This window comes from Cricetulus griseus, chromosome 9, assembly GCF_003668045.3.
Source record: "Cricetulus griseus strain 17A/GY chromosome 9, alternate assembly CriGri-PICRH-1.0, whole genome shotgun sequence".
Classification (NCBI taxonomy): Eukaryota; Metazoa; Chordata; class Mammalia; order Rodentia; family Cricetidae; genus Cricetulus; species Cricetulus griseus.
Window position 1 is genome coordinate 22,772,309 of NC_048602.1, and position 19,505 is coordinate 22,791,813.

General features: G+C 41.5%; 1 protein-coding gene across 1 annotated transcript; it reads left to right on the forward strand.

Moving 5' to 3' along the window:
- Positions 1-406: 406 nt before the first annotated feature.
- LOC113830776 (leukocyte immunoglobulin-like receptor subfamily B member 3-like) lies at positions 407-3,249 on the forward strand. Its single transcript, XM_035449170.1, has 5 exons — positions 407-419; positions 607-888; positions 2,069-2,353; positions 2,495-2,797; positions 3,182-3,249. Exons 1-5 carry the CDS (start codon positions 407-409, stop codon positions 3,247-3,249), a joined length of 951 nt encoding a protein of 316 aa, XP_035305061.1.
- Positions 3,250-19,505: the final 16,256 nt, after the last annotated feature.

Below are 19,505 nucleotides of genomic sequence, written 5' to 3' on the forward strand. Positions count from 1 at the left end.
ACCCCACCCTTCACAGCACTGGCAAACAAAAGCCACTTGCATAGAAAGAACAGGTCCTTTTGGCAAGACCTGACTTTATCATACACATCACAAGAAGGAGACGCCAGACTGCAAGGCCATATACGTTGTGTCGGCTCATTTGGCAAGGGAACCAACCATCTACAAAGTTTTGGCAAGTGGAAGATGCCATGATCCACACCTTCACAGTACTGCTTGGTCTTGGTGAGAAACTGAGTTTGGGAGAGAGAATTCTACTTTAAGAATGAGGTCACCTCACAGCTGTGCATTGGCCATCAGGGTATCTCAGCAGCTCAGAAGGGATCTAGAAGTAGAGGTCCTGCTCAGGCTTGAAGTGCATGCACTCACATGTAACTCTCTTGCAGGACTGAGTCTGCTCCCCAGGAACATGGTGCTGGCAGGTGAGTGCCTTTCCAACTGTCTTCCTTTATAAATCTTCAGTGGGTCACCTCTGAAGGGAAGAGATGGAGAACAGCTGGTGTGGGCTCCTGCTGGTGATCCCTGGAAGGTCCTGTGGTTGAGGCCTTGGATCTCTGTGAGAGGTACTCATGGACCAACAGCTGTTTTGTTTATTTTCTTTGCTTCCAGGAGACTTCTATAAACCCATGATCAGAGCACAGCCAAACAATGTGGTAGCCATTGGGGAGGAGGTAACTATAATTTGTGAAGGCCCCTCAGATGCCCAGAAATTCTATCTCTTTAAAGAAGGGAACCCACGTTCCAAGATTCTAAAAATTTATGAAGACACCGAGGAAAAGGAGTTCTTTATCTCATCCATTGAAAGTCACAATGCTGGCCAATATTGGTGTAACTATAAAAGCCCTGCTGGCATATCCAAAAACAGTGACACCCTGGAGCTGGTGGTGACAGGTGAGAGGACCATTCTCCCACCACAGGAGCTGTTTTGTGGGAAGGAATGTATTGACTTTCTCATATCCCTGAAAAGAGGGATCAATAGGAGCCAGAAAAGTCAACTGAACAGGATTCCTCTTCTCTCCTAGGAGTCTACACCAGCAAACTCACACTTTCATCAAAGCCCAGCTCTGTGGTGGCCTCAGGAGGTTCTGTAACTCTTCAGTGCTCCTCACAAGAAAAATATAACAGTTTCATTCTAATGAAGGAAGTTGAGAAATTCTCAAATCCCATGACTTCACAGAAGACAAACGCTGGTCTGTTCCAGGCCTGGTTCCAAGTGGGTCCTGTGACCCCAAACCAGAGATGGAGATTCACATGCTATGGCTATTACCAGAATAGCTCCCAGCTGTGGTCAGTACCCAGTAACCACCAAGAATTGGTGATCTCAGGTAAGGAAGCTCTAGACTTTCCTATGAATGATAATTGACCTGACACTGGATCACAGGGAAGGACCTGACAGATGGTGGGTTAATAAACTCATTTTGCTCCTGATTCCAATGTCACCAAATGTGGTAAGCATTTGGAATGTGGTGCAAAAACTGCCATGCACAATGGCAATGAAAGCCAAAAGGTCAGGGGAAGTATGGGGTCTTCATGTGTCCTTCTGGTGTTGCAGAACAGATCACATATAATTTACAAGGTGGAATTTCTCTGTGGACTTACAATATTTGTATACTGGGCAGTTACCAGTCAGGTTCCAAGTGGGTCCCATTAGGTCCAGTCAAAGACAGAGCTTCCGATGCTATGGCTATTACAAGAGCAATGCTCACATGTGGTCAGAAGGGAGTGACCCATTGGAGCTCCTAGTATCAGGTGAATAAGACACAGACTCTTTCTGGATTGATGTAATACCTGACAGATTCATCAGGGAGGCACTGAGGTGTGATAGGTATAGGAGTCGGGGGTCCAGAACCCATTGGCACAGGGTGTGTACTGTGGGTGCCACAAAACAAGAACCAAGGGCAGGGGATGATAAGAATGAAAGTAAGGAGGGTCTGGAGAGTGGTAGGTCTTCCCATAGCGTTACTGACTTTTCTGTTTTGCATTTCAGGAGTAAAGTTTAAGTTTAGCTGCAGGTAGACGTTCACTGTCACTATTCAAAACTTCCACGTCCTTCTCTCTTAATTATTTGCAGGAAAACTTCCGAAGCCCATCCTGAGGGCTGATCCAGGCTCTGTGGTCAGCAGAGGCAATGCTGTGATTATCTGGTGCAAGGGTGCTATGCAAACCCAAATATGCTTCCTGCATAAAGAAGGATCCCCAGCTCCCTTGGACCAACAATCTCCTCGTGGGACTCTTAACAATGCCCAGTTCTCCATCACATCAGTGGAGAAGAATCATGCAGGCCAATATCGCTGTTACTGTTACAACTCTGCCGGTTGGTCAGAAGGCAGTGATGCCCTGGAGCTGGTGGTGACAGGTGAGAGGACTCATCCCCTAACCCTGGACCTGCCTTGAACATAGGAATATGTTTACTTTGGGTTCCATTTCTCAAACTCCAACAGAGGGACAAATGCATACCAGAATGGGTACACTCAACATACTTTCTCTTCTCATCTAGGAGTCTACCAGAGCAAAGTCTCCTTGTCAGCCCAGCCCAGCCCTGTGGTGGCCTCAGGAGGTGATGTCACACTTCAGTGTTCCTCACAAGAGAGATATAACAAGTTCATTTTAATGAAGGAAGGACAAAAGTCCCCCTGGCTTTGGGCCTCATGGAATGCAAACACTGGTGTATTCCAGGCCCTATTCAGAGTGGGTCCTGTGACCCCCAACCAGAGATGGAGATTCACATGCTATGGCTATTATGTGTACAACCCCCAGATGTGGTCAGCACCCAGCGACCATCTAGAACTTCTGGTCTCAGGTAAGGAGAGCCTAGAGTTTCCTTTGAATGATGATGACTTACTTGCAGGGAAGGACCTGATATGTGGTGAGTTAATGAACTCACAATCCCCGAGTCCACTATCACAGAGTGTGGGGCACAACAGCATCTGAGGTTCAGAAACAAGGGTGCAGAACAACAGTGGAACTCAAGAGTCCATGGAAATATTGTCTTTAAGTGTCCTTCTGTCTTTGCCTATCACCTAAAGTGTCATTTGCATGTGCAAGTATCCTAAGAGATGCATCTCATTTCCTCTAGTTTAGATGGCTCCATGTGTCCTTCTCTTATTCCAGAGTCAACTACAACTCTTACATTTGCTGTACAATTATTTAAAACCCCATATCCCTCTCACACACTTCTTTGCAGGGACCCTCCAGAAACCCAACATCTGGGCCGAGCCAGGCTCTGTGATCGCCTGTGACAATCTACTGTGAGGGAACCAGGCAAACCCAAATATACTTCCTATATAAAGAAGGATCTACAGGACCCTGGGACGGATTAACTGTACCTGTGCCATATCACAAGGCCAAGTTTGTCATACCCTCCGTGAACGAGGATCGTGCAGGGCAATATCGCTGTTACTGTTATAATTCTGGAGGGTGGACTCAGCGCAGTGATTCCCTGCAGTTGGTAGTGATAGGTGAGTGGACACTAAAGGTCTCAACCTTCACCTTTATCTTTTGTAGAGCACTTAACACTCTGCTGATGGCAGGGAAATGACCCACAGGAAGTGATAAGGAAAACTCAGTTCAGGCTGGCATAGCAGTCACTTGTTCATATTTTATAAGTCTGACAGGAAGTGTTTTATAGTAAGTATATTTAAACACTATATACACTTTTGGGGGAAAAGATTCCTGGAGGAATGGAAAATCCTGTGAGAAAATTAGGCATACGTACATAAAAATGTAACTCAAATACATGTGACCATCAAGATGAGATCCATATCTTTCGGGTCTTTGGTCTGTTGTGGTCTTTGAGAGAGAGATTGTAAAGGTGTCTGCAGTATATAAAAAACAGGTGACATTTCTCCTCAGGATTGGCTTTCTTAACTGAAAGCAAACAATGAAAGTCTAGGCAGGCAGAGTCTGCAATAAATACCCTGAGGGATTTAGGTGAGAACTGGCTCTACAGATAGAAAGGTCACCTGGTTATTAAAACCATTCACTTCTTGGTGGGAAACAGATATTAATTGTCTTCATTGGGCAGACACCCTGCTTGAGTAACAATCCTGATTTCTCACATATTTATTTGTTAGCATGAGTAAATAGTGCACTCTTCATTTTCCCTCAGGAAATACAACTCCTAAATGTTTTCACCCAGAGCCCAGTTGATGGAGACAAAGTATCATTTAACAGGCTAAATCCTCTATTTCCTAGGTGTCTACCATGGTAAACTTAGTCTGTCAGTCTTGCCCAGCCCTGTGTTGATGGCAGGTGGGAATGTGACACTCCAGTGTGACTCATCAAAGCCCTATGATTGTTTCATCGTAACTGGGGAAGACCCGAATTTCTCCAGCGACCCCAAGGCAGTGTGCACAAACTCTGTACAATCCCAGGCTCAGTTTCCTGAGATCCTTGTGACATCCAGCAAGAGTGGGCCCTTTACATGCTATGGATACCACAAAACAAACCCACATATCTGGTCAGAGGCCAGTAACTCTCTGGAGATACATTCCTCAGGTAAGGAACTCTCATACACTCAACTTTTTTTTGGCATGATATCCCTTTGTCACTAGCTCTACTTCCCTGAGGATGGTTACAGTCACGATAGCTATAGGGAGCTCTTGAGTGCTATGACCCAGAATATGAGAGACCATGACACTCTCAGAGCAGAGGGAGGAGATATTGTCCTAGTTATGATTCTACTATTGAAATGAAATTCCATGAAAACAGCAAGTTGTAAAGGAAAATGTTTGTCTTACACTTTCAAAGCACTATTTATCCTCAGAGTAAATCAGGACAGGAACTCAAAGATGTCAAGGACCTAGAGGCCGGTGTTGGTGCAGAAGCCCTGGAGGGGTGCTGATTCCCGACTTGCTCAGCCTGCATTCATATTCAACCCAGGAATACATCTAAAATGAGGGTACCACACACAATGGAATGCACACTCATCCATCAATTCCTAATTAACAATATACTATACAGGATTGTGTGTAGCACCATAAGGTGTCATCAGAGTCTATATTATCCTTTGGGATAGGGCCTAGGCCCAACCCCATGTGTGTGTTGGCTCAGGGAGTATTCCTCTATATGGAATGGGCTTCCAAAGTCCACACCTATGCTAGGGATAAGAACTGAACTTCTACAGGAGGTCCCATAGATTTCTGAGGTTTCCTCACAAAAACCAGTGTTCCTGGTGTCTGGATCAGTCCCATGCTGGTATCCCAGCTATCAGTCTGGGGAGCAAGAGTTCCCCGATGTTCAGGTCAGCTGTTTCAATGGGTTTCACCAGTCTGGTCTTGATGCCTGTGGTCTTCACTCGTCCTTCTCTGAATCTGGGTTTCAGTTCAGTTTGGTGATTATTTGTGGGTGTACACTAACTGGATTCTTATCATGCTTTCTCAGCCTTCTCTCATGTAGAACACAGAAACAACATCCCAGGGATGGTACTACCCACAATGGGCTACACTCTCCCTTGATCCCATGGAGTCTGATGACTAAGATCTAAACTAGAATTCTGTTGCAGGATTGGATCAGAAATTCAATCTATATAGGGAACATATGGAGTCTCTTCTGAATGTAACACATATAAAAGCCCCTCTCATTTATGATTCTCAATTTCTACAGGTATTAATCAGAGAGCCTTGGCCCAGATGTTAAGTTCCCTTTAGTTCTGATCTTATCTGTGTTTTTCTCATACAGAGAATGTTTCCAGAAACCACTTCTGCAATTGCCCTGCTCTTTCTGACATTGTGATGGTAACTTTGTGTGGGGGTATTGAACAGGGCCAGGGCAAGATATTCAGGCTTCTTCCTTGGAGTTCATGCAGTTAAGCTCCAGCATAAACCATCAAAACTGGAGGTTGGATTTCCTGGGTTTCACATTCTGCAGTGTAGGTTGCCGGTGCACTGCCAGCAGATAAAATGCCTATTAGTGATGAGAGTCAGTCTCACATTGCATGGCTTTGTAGGAAATAGGTAGTGAATACAACTATGCCCAAGCAGAAAGCATACTTTGGTTTCCTTAGATAATAATTAGAAATGGGAGGTGATTTTCTTCATCAATCCTTATTTCTCCATGCTGATGAGAATTTCATGCTCAAGTATCCTAGCCCAATTATGAACTCAAACAGTTTGATATGTTTGAAAAATCCAATAAGAAGACCAAAGGAATCATGGTACAACAAGAAAAGGGCTTATATGGTTCCCTATCAAGTTAAGTGATTAGTCTAATATATATATATATATTAGACTATAGATATAGATATAGATATAGATATAGATATATAGGAAAAGAAATTTTCAGGAAACATGAACATTGACCTCAGTGTAGACACTGTACTCTTCTATAGATTGCATTAAATGTGCAACTGTTCTTAGGATCTGCTGAGATCATTGCATCACAAAACATGTCCCAACCGAAGGCAGGTGAGTAAGTAGCACTATCATTAATACGGTGGCTCATGGGATTTTGTTCTTCCCTGCCTTCTTTGTCCACAGCCCCAGGCCCAGAGACCCAGAGTGATCACACAGTGGAGAATCTCCTCAGGATGGGGATGGCCGGCTTGGTACTTGTAGTCCTTGGAATACTGGTGTTTGACTCTTGCCGTGGCTGTAGACAGGTTCAACACGCAAATGGAATGGGAGAGGGAGACACAGCAATGCATCCTATGTAGTGTCATGGACTGGACAATAAATCGGAGGATTCTGCGTGGTTTCATAGGAAAATACAGTGCTCATCTTGGAGAACTGCTGTAGATAACATACTAGGGATCCATTCGAACTGTGTGCAAGGGAAAAGTCAGGCTGTTGGGGTGGAGAACACTTTCTACAGCAATTGCAGTTATTCCTATAGGACTTTCTGGGGACAATTACTAAGGAGTTTTTCTTTCTCCTCAACTAATTATGTGCTGGAACCTGCTGTATCATCAACCAGGGCAGGGCCCTCATCTTTGTACATATTTTGCTTTATCTTATATTCATGTAACCTTTTCTATTATTTAAAATCACTCTGTTCCCACCTACATTATATGTTTCCATTTCTCTCTTACTGAGAACAAACTCTTGGCTCAATTACAATAAACATCCGATGAAATAAGACTCCAGAATTTAAACAAGCAACTTAATTCAAATGATGCCCTGAACCTCTTCTCAGAAGCCAAGGCACTGCAGTTTTCACCTTATGACAACTGTGTGATTTCTCTTAATAAGGAGACGTTTGCCTCTGAAAAACCAATATTAGGAGAAATTCACTGGTAGGACACTTTTGAAACAGAATTAGAATCTTTACTTTTAAAAACCAAGTAAAGATATGAAGTATTTTCTACTTATTGTCTACATTTATTTTATCCTCATTTTAAAAACATTTATTATAGGTTCTCTTTAGTCAATGGTAGATGTTGTGTGTGCAAATGACATGATATGCCTGTGGAAGGCAGAGTGGTAAAATGTCTCCTTCTACCATGTGAAATCCCTGAATGAATTCTAGGTCACCAGACTTGGCAGTAACATCTTTTATCCACAAAGATGTCTTTTGGCTTCACATTCTTAATGCCAATGTAATAGAACACGTGAGATGTTCAGAAATGATACATAAAGCTGGTAATAGATGTAGCGTTACTTCCCTGGATCTCTGTGCTCACACAAGGTAATTCAGACCCCCACCGGACTGCCATGCATATAGATATGGAACTTAGACTTCCCTATTGAGAAAAAATACATTCCACCTATAGATTTATGTCCTCAAAGCACTGTCTATCCAAAATCATCACATAGATATCACTAGCATATGGGGCTTGATAAAAGCATCATATATATATATATATATATATATATATATAGAGAGAGAGAGAGAGAGAGAGAGAGAGAGAGAGAGAAGATGGACTTATCTCTTTCAAGACATTATCCCAAGTACACTCAAGCCACAGAAGCTTTAACCTCCACCATCCAACCGGAGTTCCACAATGTCACCCAATATCATTGCCCAGAACAATTCCCAAGAAGGTCAGTATGCCTCATCTTCGTAGGCTTTGTTCTCAAAGATCAACTCAGAATTGAACATACAGGTGAAATATAAAATGATGGGTTCCATTGTGACATTTTCAGGAAAGTAGGTGTTGTGTTGTGATAATAATAGTTATAGAAATTGTCATGAATCTGGAAGGGAGAAGAGGGGCATAGGAGGAATTACAGGAGAGGAATAGAAATGGTAAAAATGCAGCACGCATAGCTAAAAGCCTCCAAAAGAGAAACCTTAATTTAGTGATAATTTTTCAGTGTTTTACTTTACATTAAATATTTTTCTTGTTAAACAAAATTAAAAAAAATCATACATGTTGGCGTTGTGGTGTGGAACATATGTACTAATAAGAATAATGATTCATTTTTCACATTTCCATTAGTTCTTTGAGAATGTTGTATCATGTATTTATTTCGTCCATGTTCATCCTTCTCCATCATGGCCTCCTCCATACTAATCCTGTTCCACAATCAAACAACTCCATGTTCTCATTAATTACACAAAAATTACTTAAGACTGAGTCCTCAAGCATCCCTCACATTCTGTGTCAGGTCCAGTAGTCGTTGTCTTTGTTACTTCCCATCTCCTGCAAGAGGAAGCTTTTCTTGGTTAAGCACTGATATGTGGGCTGACAGTGTCATTGTATTTATATTGTTCTTTAATCCCTGGATCTCATTGGCTCCCAGCCTTCCTACTGTTGTGATTCGTTGTTACTCTGTTGTGGTGACTCCAAAGCACAAGACTACTTTTGTTGCTACTTCTTAACCGTAAATCTCCTAACATCATGAATTGTGAGATCAAATTTTTGGATCATTTGTTCAAGGAGTGGTTAGTTCATGACCCACAGAGGGAAAAATTGTGTCTTAATCAGATTAAGGCTAGAGTTTATTCCCTTGGGACAATAATATCTCTAGGCTCAGTTGCTTGAACACTCTAGCACTATCTATCTCTGTCCAAGAGCATTTAGCCAACTGAAAGTGTATATGTATTTGTGTGTGTGTTTGTGTACTTTGGGGTTTGTTTTGTTTTAGAGAGGTATATTTTCTTACACACACACACACACACACACACACACACACACACACACACACACACATATATATATATATATATATATATATATCCCTATTTTGTAATTTGTGATTTGTGGTTTATTTTTTCTTGCTTTTTTAAGAGAGAAAACAGACATGAAATTGTATGGATATGGAGGTGAGGATGAGCTGTAAGCACTGCAGAATTGAAGAGTACATAATCAAAATATGTTGTATGAAAAATTCTCTAAAAATATTTTAAATAAAATGATTTTTATAAAGTGTTGATGTGTGTGATTTTTCTGGTGACTGAATACAATTAATTTCCAGTCACCAAGACAGCACCAGTACGACCTAATGTGTAATGACTAAGACAATACAGAGAAGTATTGTTATCCAATTAGATACAGCTATTTAAAAGGACATAATTTCATTACTTATTGTATAAAACTACACATAACGAATTGCCTTTCTCTGTGCACTGTTGAATATCTATGCTGATTCTGTATATTGACTATAATGACTAGTACCACAGTAAACATGGATGCAGAAATATCTCAACTGTATTCAAACTTAGATTGGCTTAGCAAGGTCATGGGATCATAGTATTTTTATTGACTAAGGAACCTTCCTAGAGGTTTCATAATGACTGCATGAGTTTACATCTCCACCACAACACATAGTGGTTATTTCCCTCAAATCTTTGCCAAATTTTTGTACTTTTGTTGGATTGTAGCAATTGGGACACCTTGGGCAGTCTATGGGGCCAATGACATTGGAAGAAGTATTTATCACTAGAGAATGGACTGGATTTGGGAGCCCATTCCCTATGGAGGGATACTCTCACAGCCTAGATACTGGGGCAGGACCTAGGTCTGGTCCTAAATAAAGTGACAGGTTTTGATGATCCCCGATGGGAGGTCTCACCCTCTCTGAGGAGTGAATGGAGATGAGATGGGGAGATGGTGGAGAGAACGGGGGGAGAGGAGGGAGAGAAAACTGTGATTGGTATATAAAATAAGATAGTTTTAAATTTAAATAAATAATAATCTAGAGCCTACATTGTACACACATGGAGTTCAAGGCATAGAATAAATGGCAGAGAAATGAGCTGATACCATTATACCCAGATAAAATTGTGACTAAGATTTTAAAAGGTACTTTGGACAAGAGAAACACAACAAATCCCTACATACACAACTGGTGATGCTGGGGAAACAGCTTTCTGTATGTTGAAGACTGAGGCATGATTTCTGCATCGCACCTGGTACTAAACAAATTCAAAACATATGCAACACCTTTTTGTAAGATGTGAAATTTTGAGAGAAAAATGTGAGTGTTTCATCCACGAGAATGAGTGGAGAGGGGCATATTTAATTCTTTCCTACCATGAAGGTGGGGTTAGGCGTTTCTCTCGTCTTTCCATTTGTTATGAAAGTACTGTATTATTCCTTTTGAAACTGCTGTGACACAGTGACATGGGTAAAATTAAGGCAGAGGTTATTTGTGTTTACATCTGAAGGAGATACTAGAGTCCACCACAGCTGGAAAAGCAGGCTGCTGGTCAAATATCATCCACAGTCAGGAAGCACAGACAGAAGAGGAAATGAGGCTGTGCTGTGAAACCCAGTCTCAAAGACTGATTTTCCCAGCAAGGCTCTGCCTCAAAGGGGAATGAAATAAACCTTTGTTTTCCTTTGTCTTGTCTGAATGAGACTGTTAGTCTTTCTTCCCTCTCCAAAGTGAAAAAGCTGGATGTTGTTTTGAAAAATAGATGTGTCTAGATTTCAAATATTTTAAGGTTAATTTCAACTTTAATTTCTCTTTTATGAGTGTTTTGCCTGCATTTGTGTACTCTGTGGATAAACTATGCAAGGTAGCCAACAGCGGGTGTCAGGTACCCTGTAGTTGGAATCACAGACAGCTGGGAGCCACCATGAGGGTGTTGGGAATTCAACTGTGGTCCTGTGCAAGACTAGCCAATGCTGACAACTGCTGCCCCATGTATCTGGCTTCTAAACGGACTCATTTTAATTCCAACTCTGAGACCCATCATATATAGTAGAATGCCTGAAATCAAAAACACCAATGACAGTTTATGCTGGAGAGGATATAGAGAAAGGGGAGCATTCATCCATTGCTGGTGGGAATGCAAATTTGTACAGCCTCTTTGGAAATCAGTATGGTGGTTTCTTAGGAAAATGGCAATCAATCAAGCTAAAGACCCAGAAATTCTACTCTGAGGCATGCACTCAAAGGCTGCACATCATACCACAAGGACGTCTGTGCAACTATGGTCATATCAGCATTATTTGTAAGAGCCAGAGCCTGGAAGCAACCTAGATGCCCCTCAACCAAAAACAGATAAAGAAAATGTGGTCATTTACACAATAGAGTTCTACTCAGCAGTAAAACAACCACATGTTGAAATTTCAGGAAATGGGTAGAACTAGAAGAAGCCATCCTGTGTGACATGACCAAGACACAGACAAGAGACAAACATGGTAGGTACTGACTCATACATGGATATTAGACATAGAGCAAAGGAAAATCACTATCTCCCCATCATCACACAAAATCTTAAGTTGTCCCCAGATGGGAGGATTTCTTGTTTGCTTTAAAGTCCACTTGTGTCTGGTCTTTCACACAGGCATTATCTATTTTGACAATTTTTTTTTCTCCTATGGAAACATTAGCCTAACCCTGACCCCATTATAACACCTCCCTGATTCTCCTTGAAGAAGTCTTGGCATCATGATTGTACACAGGTTGATTAAATTAGGCAGCTTTTCCATGGTCCAATGTCTTTCAGCAGCTGTTGTCTCTTTTTCATTAACATTGAGAAACTTTAAGATCAATAAGGCATTATGCAGTCTCTATTTGGGAATCCTTATATCCTTCTTTTGTTTAGCAAGCTTCTCCTTTAGAGTGTTATTGGATCTTTCAACAGTTTCTTGTCCTGTAGAAATATATGGTATCTCAGTTACATGTTTTATGTTGTAAAGTGCAAAAAATATTTCATTTACTGGAAACTTAAGCAGGAACATTACCAGTTTTAATATGTATCAGTAGGCCCATTGCAGCCAATGTTTCTAATAAATGTGTAATTATAGAATCAGCATTTTCAAAACTTAAGGCTTAGCACGAAAAATAATAGACACAGATTTTGATATTGGGGTTCAAGCTTCAGGCTTAAGATCACAAAAGCAAAGCAGCTGGCCACTAGCTCTTACCTATAGCTCAGCCTGAAAGGGCTCCCCCAGAAGCTCTTCATCAAGCCTCACATCCTGCATCTCCTCAACATGGCTGGAGAGAATCTACAGAGCACCTCAGAATACAGATTGAGGCACTGGGCTCCTGTCTTGTATGTACCTCTTTAGGGCTTGGATTAAAGGCGTGTGATCCCAGGTGCTGAGGTCATCTTTGTGTGAGCTGTTTCTCTTTATGTCTGGATCAATTTCCAGTAGCTCAGTGTGCCCATAAACTAACAGACATCTGTCTGTCTCTACCTCTCAAGTGGAGGGATTAAAGGTGTGTACCAATGCTTCCTTATCTCTACAGCTGAATTTGCTTTCTGGATATACCGACAAGCTTTAATAAAATAATAATAATATATCACCACACAAGGCAGGTGACCATTGAAACCCGGAATATGTATCCATGGTGTGATGAACATATTTTAATGTTAAATGAAGGACACCCATTTCCAAAATTTCATTCATTTGTGTTCCTTTAGGATTAGTTCCTGCAAGTGAAGGAATCTGATTATATAAAGAACAAGTAGGATTGTTTTTTCTTTTTAAATTTTCCTTAGCCTATTGCCAAGTAATGAGGAATTTCTTCTTCAAGCTTATGCTATTTACATGGAGTTTCTTAAGAAATTAGGAAGATGCTAACATATTTCCTGTTAGTAATTTTCCATTTCCTCATTTCCGTTTGCTAGCAGTTTGATCAACCCAATATTAGATAAGATGAGGGTAATGCAAAGAGGGCAATACCTTTCTTGGACTACTTGTTGTAGTCGTACAAATGATAAAGTTAATTCTGAATTATCAGAAATATGTTCAGCAGTTTCTATATGCAATACAACTTTTGTTAAGAGATCCATTGAAATCTAATAAAACCATCAGAATATCATAAAACTCTTGAGTTTTGTACTGAATCCCATGGGCTTTGAGCAGTCTTACTGACAGACACTGCTTTATAAGCTGCCACTACTAATTTATTTGCATCAGTGTAGAATGTAAGAGTCCCAGGAATTGGTGCACTCTTCACTCTGCAGGGAACAATCCATTAAGTTGTTTTTATAACTTGTTGTCACTACTTTTTGGATAATTGTCAACGTTCCCTGATAAATTCCTACAAACCCTCTGCCAATCATCATTAATTGTCCACACCTGCCCAATTTCAGCATTAGTACAGGGTGTTATAGTCTCACCTGGGTCCCTTCCTGAAATAGATGGAGTCTCATCCTCCCCTTTTTGAATAATTCAGAGATTTTATTCTCTACAGGTATTTAATTTTTAATCTGACTATGAGCCACAGATATCCATTCGACAATATTATCTTTCCTTTTCATAATTAGTTCGGTAGGGGAATGTGTAGAAAGTAAAATCGCCAAAATGTACCTGTCTGTGAGATCTAATCAATCCACATAGGTATTTTGTACCTTCTGTTCTACTTCAGTTTATTTACTTTAAGCCTCAGAGGTTGATAGTCTTGCACTGTATAAATCTGAGTCACCTTCCAAAATTTGAAACAAACTACTTAATTTTTGAGAAGACAAACCAATAGTAGGACTCAGCCAAATAAATCACCCAATAATTTTTTACAATAATTAGGAGTGTGAAAATGTTCTGTCCTATTGTGTACCTTTTGCAGCTGATTCCCTGTTTATACTGTTTATAACCTAAATACCTAATAGAATCCCATTTTGTGATTTTATTTCAGAACAAAAGTTTATTTCAGAAACTTGTAAACCCCATGAGGGTAAAATTTACTCTACCACATTTAACATTTTTCCCCTAAGGTATCTGTTTCAGAATTGGCCAATAACGTACCATCCATATAATGATAAATAATAGATTGAGGAAATCATTTTTGTACCATTTTCAGTTTTTTTTAGAAAATACTGACATAACATTGGGCTATTTAACAATGCTATACATTCCAATGAAATCTCCTTACTGGTTGAGCATTACATAATAGGAAGTGTAAAGGTAAATTTTTCTCTCTACTATTCTTGCAAAGGAATAGTAAAGAAGCAGACTTGTACATCAGCAACTATAATAGGTCAGTCTTTAGGCAATAAAGAATGCAATGGAATTAAAGATTGCAAAGATCCCATAGGTTGGATTCTGTTATTTATCACTCTTATGTCAGTCAACATTCTCCATTATCCTGACATTTTTCTATTACAAACACAAGAGAATGACAAGGACTAGCAGTTTTCTCTATATGGTTAGCACTTAACTGTTCTTTTACTAGTTTTTCAAGTGCCTGTTTTTTTCATCAGTTAAGGGCCTCTGCTCTAACCATATAGGCTTCCTATTTAGTCATTTTAAAGTGAGAGCAGTAAGGCTACTACTGGCAGTGGCCTCTACTCAAAATTTGGAGAGCCAATTGTAATTCTATCTTGCTTTTGTACAACCTGCATAGACCGTGGCCTTCCATTAAAATCTTCCCAATGCTCTATGACTATATCCCATTTTATACATTAATTTACTACTGTTTTTGAAATTGTAAGAATGTTAATTTAGCTCCCTGTTGTAACAAATCTCTTCCCCATAAATTCATGGCTACATCAGCCACAAAGGGCTTTGCCTTTTCTTTCTGTCACTAGGCATTTCTTTTCAGTTCCTCTAGCATTCTGTGGCACAGCATACAACATGCTCATGAGAGACTGAGTAGGGGGAATTACCTGATGTTGTACTTATATCTTCCAAAATATTCAGCTAAATTAGCCACATTTCTTTATGATGACAGTGGGTCAGCTAATACATTATACAAACAAAGTTAACTGATACTTATAGAAAGAAAAATACAGCTATAGATTATTTTTGTTGTCAGAAGTACCTGGAGGTTCACATGTGTCCATGGAAAGAAGTACAGAGGCACCCCAAGGATGAAATTTTAGCTTTAACCAGATGCAGGGCACATTGGCCACTACAGATTGAACCACCCTTGCTGAGCAAAGGATCCCTTAATTACTTTACAAATCAAACCTTAACAAGTCAATTCCATATACCAAAGTCTATGACTGAAGCCTCCTAGAGGGATAATGACAAATGCAAATTCTTAGTTCCAATACCAGAGGTTTTTTTGGATTGTTGTTACTAAGTTTGCATAGGATTTGATCCCCTAGGAAACCTCTCAGATAAGACTTAAAACAGATGTACAGAGATGATGAGGTAACAATCAAAAAAGGCAGATCAGGGCTAAATTTTATCACTGCAGTGTCAAAAAGGCTATAGCTCGTGACAATTCTTCCTTCAGATCTCCGTGAGTTCACAGTCAGCCTTTGCCACAGAGTGAGTTCAAAAACACTGAGTGATAAACACTGACACACTGTATCAAAAAAATTTCCAAATTTGAAAAGGCTGCTCATACCTCTCTATGTAACATCTATAGAAATCATTGGTTCGACAGCTTGATTTGGGAAGAATCTTGTCTTTGTCTCTGTCATTTATGTGCCTTCTGGGGAAATCAGCCATTCATTGCTCATCTGTCCCCAAGAAAATTTCACACAAAACATTCAAAGCATACACAGGTCAGGGTGTTATGCTTGGCAACATAAGTTACCTATAGCAATATGGGTGTGGTCTGCCAGAAATAGTCGTCATGAACCAAGGAGAAGCTCTGAGAGAAAAAATTATCCCTGAGGTCCCCTCAGCTGTAGGCATTGGCTCATGAGGGCAGCAGGATTATTCTCTCTTCTTAATCTGTGTTGTAGAGGGCCATCTATTGACATGTAGATGAGGATTAGGGAAATGTTCTGCAAGAAGAGACCACAATCAGATATGGGCTTGTAATCCATGCACACAACCAGCTGACTGAGAAAGGGGAGGAGACTCAGACCTGCCTGAGTTTTAGGGGGCTTTGTGTCAGAAACCAAAACCAAAGAACCTCAGGGAAATAGATATCACATGTTTTACAACCCCACCCTTCACAGCACTGGCAAACAAAAGCCACTTGCATAGAAAGAACAGTTCCTTTTGGCAAGACCTGCCTTTATCATACACATGACAAGAAGGAGATGCCAGACTGCAAGGCCATATACTTTGTGTCTGCTCATTTGGCAAGGGAACCAACCATCTACAAAGTTTCGGCAACTGGAAGATGCCATGATCCACACCTTCACAGTACTGCTTGGTCTTGGTGAGAAATTGAGTTTGGGAGAGAGAATTCTACTTTAAGAATGAGGTCACCTCACAGCTGTGCATTGGGCCATCAGGGTATCTCAGCAGCTCAGAAGGGATCTAGAAGTAGAGGTCCTGCTCAGGCTTGAAGTGCTTGCACTCACGTGTAACTCTCTTGCAGGACTGAGTCTGCTCCCCAGGAACATGGTGCTGGCAGGTGAGTGCCTTTCCAACTGTCTTCCTTTATAAATCTTCAGTGGGTCACCTCTGAAGGGAAGAGATGGAGAACAGCTGGTGTGGGCTCTTGCTGGTGTTCCCTGGAAGGTCCTGTGGTTGAGGCCTTGGATCTCTGTGAGAGGTACTCAGGCACCAACATCTGTTTTTGTTTGTTTTCTTTGCTTCCAGGAGACTTCTATAAACCCATGATCAGAGCACAGCCAAACAATGTGGTAGCCATTGGGGAGGAGGTAACTATAATTTGTGAAGGCCCCTCAGATGCCCAGAAATTCTATCTCTATAAAGAAGGGAACCCACATTCCCAGATTCTAAAAATTTATGAAGACACCGAGGAAAAGGAGTTCTTTATCTCATCCATTGAAAGTCGCAATGCTGGCCAATATTGGTGTAACTATAAAAGCCCTGCTGGCACATCCAAAAACAGTGAAACCCTGGAGCTGGTGGTGACAGGTGAGAGGACCATTCTCCCACCACAGGAGCTGTTTTGTGGGAAGGAGTGTATTGACTTTCTCATATCCCAGAAAAGAGGGATCAATAGGAGCCAGAAAAGTCAACTGAACAGGATTCCTCTTCTCTCCTAGGAGTCTACACCAGCAAACTCACACTTTTATCAAAGCCTAGCTCTGTGATGGCCTCAGGAGGTTCTGTAACCCTTCAGTGCTCCTCACAAGAAAAATATAACAGTTTCATTCTAATGAAGGAAGATGAGAAATTCTCAAATCCCATGACTTCACAGAAGACAAACGCTGGTCTGTTCCAGGCCTGGTTCCAAGTGGGTCCTGTGACCCCAAACCAGAGATGGAGATTCACATGCTATGGCTATTACCAGAATAGCTCCCAGCTGTGGTCAGTACCCAGTAACCACCTAGAACTGGTGATCTCAGGTAAGGAAGCTCTAGAATTTCCTATGAATGAAAATTGACCTGACACTGGATCACAGGGAAGGACCTGACAGATGGTGGGTTAATAAACTGGTTTTGCTCCTGATTCCAATGTCACCAAATGTGGTAAGCATCTGGAATGTGGTGCAAAAACTGCCATGCACAATAGCAATGAAAGCCAAAAGGTCAGCGGATGTATGGGGTCTTCATGTGTCCTTCTGGTGTTGCAGAACAGATCACATATAATTTACAAGGTGGAATTTCTCTGTGGATTTACAATATTTGTATACTGGGCAGTTACCAGTCAGGTTCCAAGTGGGTCCCATTAGCTCCAGTCAAAGACAGAGCTTCCGATGCTATGGCTATTACAAGAGCAATGCTCAAATGTGGTCAGAAGGGAGTGACCCATTGGAGCTCCTAGTGTCAGGTGAATAAGACACAGACTCTTTCTGGATTGATGTAAAACCTACACAGATTCATCAGGGAGGCACTGAGGTGTGATAGGTATGGAGTCGGGGGTCCAGAACCCATTGGCACAGGGTGTGTACTGTGGGTGTCACAAAACAAGAACCAAGGGCAGAGGATGATAAGAATGAAAGTAAGGAGGGTCTGGAGAGTGGTAGGTCTTCCCATAGCGTTACTGACTTTTCTCTTTTGCATTTCAGGAGTAAAGTTTAAGTTTAGCTGCAGGTAGATGTTCACTGTCACTATTCAAAACTTCCACGTCCTTCTCTCTTAATTATTTGCAGGAAATCTTCAGAAGCCCATCCTGAGGGCTGATCCAGGCTCTGTGGTCAGCAGAGGCAATGCTGTGACTATCTGGTGCAAGGGTGCTATGCAAACCCAAATATGCTTCCTGCATAAAGAAGGATCCCCAGCTCCCTTGGACCAACAATCTCCTCGTGGGACTCTTAACAATGTCGAGTTCTCCATCACATCAGTGGAAAACAATCATTCAGGCCAATATCGCTGTTACTGTTACAACTCTGCCGGTTGGTCAGAACGCAGTGATGCCCTGGAGCTGGTGGTGACAGGTGAGAGGACCCATCCCCTATCCCTGGACCTGCCTTGAACATAGGAATATGTTTACTTTGGGTTCCATTTCTCAAACTCCAACAGAGGGACAAATGCATACCAGAATGGGTACACTGAACAGACTTCCTCTTCTCATCTAGGAGTCTACCTGAGCAAAGTCTCCTTGTCAGCCCAGCCCAGCCCTGTGGTGGCCTCCGGAGGTGATGTCACACTTCAGTGTTCCTCACAAGAGAGATATAACAGGTTCATTTTAATGAAGGAAGGACAAAAATTCCCCTGGCTTTCGGCCCCAACGAATGCAAACTCTGGTGTATTCCAGGCCCTATTCACAGTGGGTCCTGTGACCCCCAACCAGAGATGGAGATTCACATGCTACGGCTATTATGTGAACAACCCCCAGATGTGGTCAGCACCCAGTAACCATCTAGAACTTCTGGTCTCAGGTAAGGAGAGCCTAGAGTTTCCTTTGAATGATGACTTACTTGCAGGGAAGGACCTGATATGTGTTGAGTTAATGAACTCAGGATCCCGAGTCTACTATCACAGAGTGTGGGACACAAAAGCATCTGAGGGTCAGAAACAAAGGTGGAGAATAACAGTGGGACTCAAGAGTCCATGGAAATATTGTCTTTAAGTGTCCTTCTGCTTTGCCTATCACCTAACGTGTCATTTGCATGTGCAAGTATCCTAAGAGATGCATCTCATTTCCTCTACGTTAGATGGCTCCATGTGTCCTTCTCTTATTCCAGAGTCAACTACAACTCTTACATTTGCTGTACAATTATTTAAAACCCCATATCCCTCTCACACACTTCTTTGCAGGGACCCTCCAGAAACCCAACATCTGGGCCGAGCCAGGCTCTGTGATCGACGTAGGGAAGTCTGTGGCAATCTACTGTGAGGGAACCAGGCAAACCCAAATATACTTCCTATATAAAGAAGGATCTACAGCACCCTGGGACAGATTAACC